Consider the following 12,103-nt stretch of genomic DNA (forward strand, 5'->3'; position numbering starts at 1 on the left):
GTTTTCCAGGTGGCTGAACAGGTATCCATCATGCGTGCAGAGGGAATACGAATGAAGAGGCCAGCAGGAGGCTGGCAGGCATGGGAGGAGGAGGCCCACAGTGGCAGGAATTTTAAACTTGCCCAACTGGGTCACACACAGGGCAGGGGAACTTAGAATTGTGGCAAAACAGTGAGACCTGGTATTCTTGGGAAATTCTTAGAATGTGGGCAGGGTACCTGAGACCCACCCCTGGGGGCCATGAGCACAGAGGTGGAAAGGATATCAGTTTCACAAGATCACAGAGCTGCTCAGAACTGAGGGTCAAAATCCTGGCTCCAAAAATCAAAGTGAATGTTGTCCGAGCTGTACTCTGCGGCCTCTCAGGAAATGCCAGTCCACTGCTCAGGTTCATCTGTATAAATTTATCTGTCACTGTCCTTTATTGGAGATTTATCTTACCTCTGTTAGATTGGCATAACATTTTAAAACACTAATTTGTATTGCTACATTTAGGAATAAAGAGAGGACACTTAATGTCCACAGCATCATAACAGCCTTTTAGGCTCCTTGTTCTCCACAGTGTGAGGGACGTTGCAAGCCAGGGTTGTTGATTTTTTTTCTGTTTGCAGAGGTTATCCTCCAAATGCATCACCACCACTAGTTGGCTAAGTTGAGGTTCAAGCTCTGGCCTACAGTAACTAAAATGACAGAGGGCTCATTAATTTACAGTGAAAAAATGGCCAGGAGACAGGAACTGAAAGGTAGAAGAAGAAAGACGTTAGAGAGGTGCTGGGTGAGAATAAGCAGAGGGACTTAGGGATCCTAGCAGCTGATCTCCACTACTTTCAGCTGGAAGCAGAAGGCTTGTCCAGGGTGTGCCTGGAGATAGCTGGAGCCCCAAACATATGGGGATTCTTGGTCTCCTCTTATTTGAGACTGTCTGCAGGCCCCTCTGCTCTAACCTCTCAGAACAGGAGGGGCTGCAGCAGATGGATAGCCATTTCATCCTTTAGAAGTTGGCTGGAGAGGCAGGCCAGAGGGGCTGGACTGCTGAAATCACCTTCCCTCTCATTGCACCTTCATATCACCTTCATTTCACTTTCAACATCACAATTAAAGCTCTCCAATAGATGAGGAAAGAGCCTCAGTAACCCACCCAAGCTCAGCCAGCTAAGGAGCAGTCGATTTAGGGCTCAAACTCAGGCCCAATTCTGAAACCTGGGCTCCTAACGACCGTGTGATCATTCTGCCTATTAGTTTTTGTTTTTGCTTTACTGTTGCTTTTGTTTTGGTTTGAGATTTGTCTCTGTTTATGCCATTTTTAATTGTCTGCTTCAAAGTCCAGGATGTGGCATCAGCTTGGTGCCTGCGCACTCCACTCATTTAGATTGCTGCACTTGTATGTTGACCTCTAGCTTGTTTTCTCTTTCAGTGTGGGATTTGCAGTAAACCAATGGGTGAGCTTCTGGATCAGATCTTCATTCACCGTGATACCATCCACTGTGAGAAATGCTATGAGAAGCTGTTCTAGGTGGGTGCTGCTAAGCAGCGGGAAATTTACTAGGGAGAAGAAATGTGCCCTAGCGTCTCCCTGAGTCTTGACCTGAGGCACTGCTATCTCTCCTAGCCTTTATGTTCAGGGTGCCTGAGTCCTCATGTCCCTATGCCCTGTGACACTTTGAAGTCTTAGGTGGTACAGATGAAGACCTTTCCCATGGACATTTGCAAGCTGCAGAAGCCACTGTCTCTTCCTCTCAAGGAGCACCTTCCATGCAGCACCTCACCTAAGCCCCCTAGCTGCCCTGCTAGGTCATTGGCCCATCTGGGGACAAGGATGTAAAGACCTAAAGGAAAAGGACATGGAGAAGCACTTAGATGGTAGATGGCACAACTAGGACCTCAACCCAGGACTTCAGATTCAGCTTCTCTGCTGCAGTCCCCTGGGCTGCCTCCACTATTGCTCAGATAGCATCAGATCAGGACTCAACAGCCAAGATATTCAGTAAAACAAGATATTTAGCTGGGGACCAGCAGCAGGTAAAGGCCAGGATAAGTGGGCATGTGTGGGAAGTGATGGTGCTGTCCTGGTGCTTGGGCAGCTTCTGGTCCACATTGTCAACTCTGCTTGAACACAGGTTTGCATGCTAAAAACCAGTGGAATTGACCTCAGTGTTTGAGCTTCATGGGGACTGGTGATCCTGGCAGCCCCTCCTCCTTAGTACCTGTTCAACTAGAAGCACAGGACATAGTATCTCTCTTGAAGGCAATGGGAATGGGTAACAACCAGGCCCTCCACCACCTACGAGCCTGTTCTGCCTTTTCTCCAGAAGACACATCCAAACATTGATCTGGACTATTACTTCCCATGCCTGGAGCAGTCGCCCTCCCCAAGATATTCTGACTGCTCACTGGATTGGGTGTGTGTTTCCAATCTCATGGATACTTCTATTTTCTTTTACTTCCTCCAGGCTGAGAAGAAAGTGATGACTCCTGGACAAGTTTGACTATCCCCGGTTGCCCCAAGTTTCTGGTTCTTCCCTCACTTCCTTCCTCATGCTTTTGATTTTTCATGTTTTTGCCCTTATTAAGTTGAACTTGCTTACATCCAGTAGCATATCTTGATGATGCTATGATAATCCCTTGTGTGTGTACCTTTTTATAGCTGAAAAAGTACTTCCCATCCATGATCTTACTTCAGGTTCAAGCAAAGAGTGTTGAACCATAATTCCGTTTTGACTTCCCTAAGACTGGTCAGCTTCCTGATGAGTTTAGGTGGCCTGAGTGTGACTTTGGGACTTGAAAGCAGAAGGAGACCCCCCTGAAGCTTCTTAGGGACCAGGTTAAAGAATGTCGATGATCCCTGCTGGGTAAATTGCACACACTGAATGCTAGGGATCGACATAGGCTAATGTTTAGCTTGTCTATTTACCATATATATATTTTTTGAACTTTCCATATCCTTTTACAACTAGTTTGTTGCTTTGAATTGAGTTACATAGAAGATTTTAGTTACCTCCTCCTACCTACCTTTCAATATAGCTGAGTTCTTCCCTGTAAGCATGGGGGCATGTATTAGAAAGTTTACACATTAGGTTTAAATTCTCTATGATGTAATTCTGAAGAGCCTACTGACCAAATGGACATCTGTGTCTGAATTTTGATAGCTGATTGATACATTTGACCTCAGTTTCCAACCCCTAAACTTTACACAGGGATCCCCTAAAGTAGGTCTTAGAGTGTATAGACTCCAGCAAGATTACGAAGGGGGGGAAATCAGCTAGTGTTCTTGAGGCCTTACTACATAGCAGGCATTATAACAGAGTGATGGCATTAATCCCCATTCTAATCTTGTGAAGAGGGTATTCTTCTCCCTAGTTTGCAAATAAGGATATTGAGGCTCAGATAAGCAATCAGAACCATTGCTGTGTCTCTCCAGTAACTGTAGCCATAGTCCTGAGCCTGTGTGGAGGTTACCTAGTCCTCCCGGGGAACCTGCCCCCCTCAGACCTTTCCTGAGGCACACTTTTACAAAGAGAGGCAGGTGGGAAATTGCACTCCTCCTCTGGGCATCCTGGGTAAAATACAAGAAGAGCCAAACTGGGCTCCCTCACCCTCCTTTTCCATGAAAACACTTCTGAACTGAAATAATCTTAGCTGGGAAGAGATTTGACTCACAGATCTTCCCAAAGAAGAGCTTGTCGACCCAGGGGAAACTCCAGTGGGCTCACTGATCTGAGCACAGGGCCCTCAGTGATGTCTCATTTTCCAGTCCAGACTCTGTCCCAAGCTAACAGCAACTACCAAGACCCTAGGAACTTGGAAGAGGGACTCCTGTTGGCCTGCTGGACAGATGTAGGCCAATGCAACTGGGCTTCTCCACCTTTGGGACCAGGATTACTGTGTAAATTGGGCTTCCCTGGTGGCTCAGTTGGTAAAAATATGCCTGCAATGCAGGAGACCCCAGTTTGATTCCTGGGTCAGGAAGATCCACTGGAGAAGGGATAGGCCACACTCTCCAGTATTCTTGGGCTTCCCCTATGGCTCAGCTAGTTAAGAATCTGCCTGCAGTGCAGGAGGCCTGAGTTTGATCCTTGAGTTAGGAAGATCCCCTGGACAAGGGAAAGGCTGCCCACTCCAGTATTCTGGCCTAGAGAATTCCATGGACTGTGTAGTCCATGGGGTCACAAAGAGTAGAATGAGACTGAGCGACTTTCACTTTCACTGTGTAAGTTCCACAAAAGGACAAACTGACAGTTTTTCTGATTAAATCATTTTTAATGATTGGCCTTTTTAAAATGACCTTTTCTCTTGATTCCGAAGAGTTTGGGCTGCCTTTCTGAGTGTCTGGTGTCCTCTACTAGCGTTCAGAATTTGTTTTGTGGATGTTTCTCCACATTCAAATAATCTTTTTTTTTTTTTTTTTTTTCTATGAGCCTGTGGGGGAGAAAGTGGTCTCCCCGTCCTATTCTTCCACCATTTTGGGACCACCCCTTCTCTTGACTTAATTAGAAATCTCTGTCCAGTTTCTGAGCTCTGTGCACACTGGATGGTGGACTTATTCTTTTTGCCAAATGATCAGAGAATATTCCATTTATTTACATGGATGTGCATCAGATTTGGTCTGGAGGGGAAAATTGGCACAGCATGCCATGTCCTGACACAAAATATGAGCTGATTTTCCTCAAGACTAGCCCTCAGCCTGGGACTTGGCACATGATAGGGATTGACACATAGGTGCTGAATGAATTAGTGAAAGGGAAAGAGGTCCAAGACAGGCTGGCTTCCCCACCTTCAAGATACACTCTGTCTTTAAGGGAGTTTTAGAACCAATGTGCAAGATACTGATTTTAATCTGAAAAAAATCTTTAATGGTTGAAATGGCTCACAATTCTGCAGACTTAAGAAAGAGAGGTGGTTGCATTACACTTTGCTTCTTTTTATTTGCCTAGAATTTTTAATCATACTTGCTTGACTCACAGAAATGTACACAAACATAATAAATGGTGAGATACTTTATGTGTAAATGTTAATGTTTCCTTTTTTAAATGTAATAACTTGGTGCATTTGGCTGTGTGATTAATTTTCTCCTACTACTTGAAGCCATTCTCTTTACAAAATCAAATAAATACTTTTAAAAGTATCAAATATAAAGAGCAAAAAAAGCCCCAGCATTATCTAGAAACTATACATGCACTGGAGGTGTGCAATTCTAGACTTGTCAGATCTCTTTTTTTAAAAAAATTATTTTTATTGGAGTGTAGTTGCTTTACAGTGTTGTGTTAGTTTGTGCTGTACAGCAAAGTGATTCAGCTATACATATACATATATCCCCCCTCCCTTTTGGAGTTCCTTCTTATTCAATAGACCTGTCAGATTTTTTTTTTAGACCTGTCAGATCTTAATGAGTAATGTTTTATTCTTTTGGGCCCATGCTTTCATTGCTGATAGGTGGCTGCTTTGTCCTTATTGAGTACTTGCAATCACCAGGAGCACAGTCCCTTACAAGCCCATTCTGTCTCTGGAAATGCATTCCTCAGTTGAGTTATAACCTGTTTCCTTTAACTATCATCCACTGATAATCTATAATCCCTCTCTTGTATGCTAGCCTCTAAAATATATTAATATGCTTATTGGATTCTTCCTTTGTCAACTCTTCCCATTTAAATACCCCTGTTCCCATCAACTCTGGCAGTAATTCTGAATAGACATCTCTCAAACCCTCTCCTCAAAGGTGCCCCCTCAACCATACATCCCAACCCATTCCTCCAGATGTGTACCAACAGGAAAGACTTTTCATCTTGTTCATTAGTGCCAGTGGCCAAGGCTGTCAGAATCCTATTGAACAGCCATTCTTCATATCAGGTGATCCATGCTTCCAAGTTTTGTACCCAAAAATATAATTTACATGCCATCTATGTCTTGATCCCACCTGGGGCCAAAAAGGGTTGATCAGGAAATCAGCTCAAAGATAGAAGACATGACAGAAACCCCTCCACTACTGAGTAGGGACTTTGGGATCCAGTATTCAGTAGATATTGAACTAGTATCCTTGTAGCTACATTCTCACCACAACCTCAGCCACCATCTTGGCTACATGAGTACCATTGGGAAATGAAGAAGATGCTTTACCAATTCAAAGGACAAGATCTATAACAATAGCTCCTAACCAGATATTTCCAGGACTCTATTGGTGATAATAAGTGACACAATCACCCCGCCCCCCCACCCTCCGCCCAAACAGGGTAGTGTTATTTTGAAAAATGACTTAGCAGAGCAGGTTCCCAGCAAGCCACTTGATCCCCATACTCAGCCTTTGCTATTCCTCCTCCCTCTTTACAGATCCACACCTATGAGGGCCCCCAACCTATACACCCCACATGGGGTCCTCTGGGGGACTCTACTTATGAAGGTATTTCACCTGTGAATTTCCACACAACACATTCCTCTTGTCCTGTTTTTCTGCACAATATCTTTTCCCCATGAATTTCCCAGTAGAGGAAATCTTCCACCAGGGGACCCAACAGTGGTTATATTGAATTTGAAGTTGAGATTGCCACCCAGTCATTTAGGGACCCTCTTGGCACTGAATCAACAAGACAGGTATTTTACCCGCTGGCTGACTGCTGCTGATTATTGAGGGGGAATGGAGTTACTACTACACTGTGGAGGCAAGAAGGACAATATTTGGAACCTAGGAGAAAAATATGAAAGTGTCTCTTAGGGTTCTCATATCCAATAATATAATATAATGGATGACTATAATGACTCACGCAGGCAGGAGTAGTAAGGGATCGGATTGGTTAAGAATAAAGATTTGTATCCTACTGTCACATAAACAACCACAATCATCTAGATGAGGTCATAGGGAACTGAAGTGTTAGTGGAAGAAGGAAGTTATAAATACTGAGTATGACCTCATGGCCAGTTGCCCAAATAACAACTATAGAAGCTACACATACTTTGTCTTGCTTTGTTATTATATGGTTGAATCTCATGCCCATTATTTTTTATTTCTCACATTTCCAAATGCTGTGTTTGAATTGTGTGGGTGATACTTAATAATATAATTTAACCTGTAGAGTACAGTATATCAAAGTGTAATTATAGCAGAACTAGAGAAGGAACAGACATCCCCCAGAGAATGAGAGTGTATCTAATGGGACTTTTGCCGTCCCGCCTTCCTGGAGAAGACAGAAGTGCATTCACCTGTATGAGGAATGGTTGCATCATGCTAAGCAGAAGCATGGTGTTGCTACTGTTACCATTTGGAAGAAAATCATGGAGAGAAAAGTATTATGGATGATGAATGGTCAAAGAGTTGGACCGTGCTGGATTGGCTGTTAGCAACTAGGCCACATCTCTGCCCCTTTGTACATTTTCTACTCAATATAAGGGATAGTCCTAGGAACTACATGTTCTAGAATCCCTCATCAAAGTGCCTCCAGGTTTGATTATCCAGCTACTAGAGTACTTTGAGAGAAGAAGAAGCCCTTATTCTCTGGCAGCAGCACTGGGCACTAAGGAGTCTCAGAAAGAGGTTATACCTGGTTTCTTTCCCAGTGACTTATGGGAAACCTCCTGAGAATCATCCATGACAGTCCTGCCTGCAGCTGAAATCAGTGGGGGCTTTTTCCTAGTGTATCAGCAGCAGCCTCCCTCCCCTTCACTGCTCCAACCTTCTACTGGTTGTGAAAGCCACTGATTTCCTGTTCTCAATCCTTCCTGCTTAGGAAAGAGTGGCACTGCTTTTCTGATGGGCTACCCTGTAAATGCTGTCTCCACCCAGCCTTCCTCTGCACCGTATACGCTGCCTGTGAGTGGCTTCTGCACCATGCCATCTGTCCCATGAAAAATCCCTGCACCAGGCCTTCCTCACTGTATACACTGAAGACCTTCCGCACAGTGCTGTAGCCCAAGAAGCACCTTGTGTGCCAGGCCCATTATCTAATGACATCTGCAGGATTCTTTTTTCTCTGAACATCCTCTGAACACAGCTTCAATCATGAATGCTCCCTGTGTTCCCTCCTCATCCCATCCCCTGCTGCCCAGGAACTCCTGTCTGCTGACCTGCTCTTCTGGGTGCCTACTATATTGTTAAGAGTTATAGATAGGTTAAGATAAATGAGAAAGTGTTTCTTTTATCCAGAATATAGAGCATGAAAGCATCAGCAATGTTCCAAACAAAACCCATAATCGTCCTTCATCAGTTCATTCAGTCCTATGTAATTAATTCTTGTTCTGCTCAGTCTCAGGTTAGCAGTCTCATGAATCTATCAGCTTATACCCTAGAGTTCTGGAAACTCTGGCTCACTGCAGTGATAGGATTTCAAAGTTATTTAAGTAATGGCATCAGAAACTTGTGCCTCAGAACATTTGGCAAAGTCCTTTACCTGAGGATCTGAGACAGTCCCTTTTTCTTGAAGATAAAGCATTGTGGCCTATAGGTGATTGCAAGCGCTTTTGGGGAAGCATAAGTGCAAGACAAAAGATTTAAAATGCCATAGTTAAAGATCTGATGAGAGTTCAACACAAAAATAATGCAACTGACAAGGAAATTTGGTTGTTTCTGTGGCGTGCAACATTTTAAAAGATAACTAGAATTATGATTGATAACACTACACTGTTTGTGGCTGTTCAATCCTAAGTCGTGTCTGATTCTTTGCAACCCCATGAACTGCAGCATGCCAGACTGCCCTGTCCTTCACTATCTCCCAGAGTTTGCTCAAACTCATGTCTATTGAGTTGGTGATGCCATCCAACCATCTCATCCTCTGTTGCCCCCTTCTTCTACTGCCCTCAATCTTTCCCAGCATAACGGTCCTTTCCAATCAGTCAGCCCTTTGCATCAGGTGGCCAAAGTATTGAAGCTTCAGCTTCAGCATCAGTCCTTCCAATGAATAGTCAGGGTTGATTTCCTTTAGGATTGACTGGTTTGATCTTGCAGTCCAAAAGATTCTCAAGAGGCTTCTCCAGCACCACAGTTTGAAAGAATCAATTCTTTGGTGCTCAGCCTTCTTTATGGTCCAGCTCTCACATCCGTACATGAATACAGGAAAAACCATGGTAGTAATAGTGTTAGTCACTCAGTCATGTCCGACTCTTTGTGATCCCACAGGCTGTAGCCCGCCAGGCTCCTCTGTCTATGGGATTCTCCAGGCAAGAATACTGGAGTGGATTGCCATTCCCTTCTCCAGAGCATCTTCCCAATCCAGGAATTGAACCCAGGTCTCCTGTGTTGCAGGCAGATTCTTTACTGTTTGAGCTACAAGGAAGATCAGAAAAACCATAGATTTGACTAAATGGACCTTTGTAAGCAAAGTGATATCTCTGCTTTTTAATACGCTGTCTAGGTTTATCATAGCTTTCCTTCCAAGGAACAAACATCTTTTAATTTCATGGCTGCACTCACCATCCACAATGATTTTGGAGCCCAAGAACATAAAATCATGGTTTCTAATTTTTCCCCTTCTATTTGCCATGAAGTGATGGAACTGGATGCCATGATCTTAGTTTTTTGAATGCTGAATTTTAAGCCAGCTTTTTCACTCTCCTCTTTCACCTTCAACAAGAGGCCCTTTAAGTTCTATTCACTTTCTGCCATTTGAGTACTATCATCTGCATACCTAAGGTTATTGATATTTCTCCTGGTAATCTTGATTCCAGCTTGTGATTCATCCACCCTGGCATTTTGCATGATGTATTCTGCATATAAGTTAAATAATCAGGGTGACAGTATACAGCCTTGACATATTTCTTTTCTAATTTGGAACCAGTCCGTTATTCCATGTTCGGTTCTAACTATTGCTTCTTGACCTGCATACAGGTTTCTCAGGAGGCAGGTAAGGTGGTTTGCCATTCCCATCACCTGAAGAATTTTCCACAATTTGTTGTGATCCACACAGTCAAAGGCTTTAGTGTAGTTAATGAAGCAGAAGTAGATTTATTTTTTTTTCATGCTTTCTCTATGATCCAACGGATATTGGTAATTTGATCTCTGATTCCTCTGCCTTTTCTAAATCCAGCTTGTACATCTGAAAATTCTTGGTTCATGTACTGCTAAAGCCTAGTGTGAAGGATTTTGAGCATTACCTTGCTAGTGAAATAAGCACAGTTGCATGGAAGTTTTAACATTTGTTGGCATTGGGATTGGAATGAAAACTGACCTTTTCCAGTGCGTGGTCACTGCTGAATTTTCCAAATTTGCTGGCAAATTGAGTGTAGCACTTTAACAGCATAATCCCTTTGGATTTTAAACAGCTCAGCTGGAATTCCATCACTTCCACTAGTTTTGTATGTAGTAATGCTTCCTAAGGCCCACCTTACTTCACACTTGAGGATGTCAGGCTCCTGGTGAGTGATCACACCATCGTGGGTCATGACTTATGACTTATGCGGGTCATTAAGACCTTTTTTGTATAGTTCTGTGTATTCTTGCCACTTCTTCTTAATATCTTCTGCTTCTATTAGGTCCTTGCTGTTTCTGTTCTTTTATCGTGCCCATCTTTGCATGAATTTAAACAGTTTAATATCAGGCAAAGCAGCACCAAGACATATCATAAACAGTAAGGGCACTGACAAACCTCCAGGAAATTCATACTGTTTTTGAAACATTCATTTCAATAACATTTTGTCCACACAAATGTAACCTAGGTTAGGCATCTCTTGTGATTTGACAAAGCCTCCCATGAAACTCAATATATCAAATAAAATTTTTACAAGGTGAAGGATCCTTTGTGATTTTCCAGGGTCTTTATGGGAAAACTCAAATAGGGTTTCAGAATAAAGACTATATCACTCAGGGGAATTTCTTGGTTGTCCGGTGGTTAGGACTTGGCCCTTTCACTGCCAAGGGTCTGGGTTCAATCCCTAGTCAGGGAAATCAGATCCCAGAAGCCTCCTGGCATGTCGGGGGAAAAAACCAAAGAATATATCACTTAGGATTTGAGTGTGGGGAAAGTAAAATAAAAGAGTTGTCAGGAAATTTGAACACTGGGTTAAATAAGATCATAGGTCCATAACAAACACTATTTGTCTATTTAACCAAAGTGACAAAATATTTTGAAAGTACATATTGAATGAAATGCAATTATAAAGAACCTTAGTGCTTTCAAAATTGACAACAAGTCTTGATTGAAGGCCATAATAAAGTCAACATAAAGGAAAGAAAATTATTCTGATAAGAAAGAATCTTTGCTTTCTAGGAAGATGACTCAAAAAGTAAAGAAAAACATTTTACAACCTTAGTAATTTTACTACCAATAATCTAAGGAAATGTTTCCAGTTTAACAGAGAAAATCAAATTCTAGTTTTGCATTAGTGTACTATTTGATATCATAGCTCAGTTTTTAAAATATTATATACAAATCAGTTGATCTTTAGCCAGCTTAGACCACAAGAAAGAAAATCACTTTTCTGAGAACCATATCCATTCAGGTTTTGTCCTGCCCCTTCATCTTTTTCATTCAGGAACAACCAGTCATTTTACTTTAGGAAAAAATTATTCTTTTTCCTTAACAAAAACATATCCTGCACATCTTGTATAGTTAGTTTAAGTTCAAGTTTTAAGTTAGCAAAAGATCTTGGAAACTATCTTTAAGGCTGACATAATATATATAAAACATAATTACTGCTAAAATAAAGTTGTGTGAGAGCAAATTCACTTTCATTAATTTCTGAGAACTTTAAGAATATTCAATTCATAAAAAGCACTTTATCTCTAAACCAATCATAACGGAGCTCCTTGAAGGGCTTTCATAATCTAATTTGGTAATACCATCAGGGTAGGACATATTATATACACATACACACACATAAACATAAATGTAAGATAAATAAGTCCTAGGGATGTAATGTACAACATGGAGACTATAGTTAAAAAAACTGTAATGTACTGTGTATTTTTGAAAGTTGCTGAGAGGGTAGATTTTTAAAAATTCCCATTGCAGGAAAAAAAACTATGTGCATTGATAAATGTTAACTAGACTTATCATAGTGATAATTTTGCAACATGTACAAATATCGTTATGTTATGCACTTGAAACCAATATAATATAATATGTTTTCAGACATGTTTCTTAACCTCCACTGTTTTCTAGGATGGCACTAAGAACACCTCTTCCCA

At 41.9% G+C, this 12,103-nt stretch overlaps 1 protein-coding gene across 1 annotated transcript in view; it reads left to right on the forward strand.

Moving 5' to 3' along the window:
- The window catches only part of ZNF185 (zinc finger protein 185 with LIM domain), a 51,248-nt gene extending 49,735 nt beyond the window's left edge, over window positions 1–1,513 (forward strand). Inside the window, exon 22 of the mRNA XM_052663372.1 lies at window positions 1,415–1,513. Coding sequence (XP_052519332.1) covers window positions 1,415–1,513 — 99 coding nt within the window. The remainder of the gene's footprint in view (window positions 1–1,414) is intronic.
- The last annotated feature ends 10,590 nt before the right edge of the window (window positions 1,514–12,103 follow it).

This window comes from Budorcas taxicolor, chromosome X (genome assembly GCF_023091745.1).
Source record: "Budorcas taxicolor isolate Tak-1 chromosome X, Takin1.1, whole genome shotgun sequence".
NCBI classification, from domain to species: domain Eukaryota; kingdom Metazoa; phylum Chordata; class Mammalia; order Artiodactyla; family Bovidae; genus Budorcas; species Budorcas taxicolor.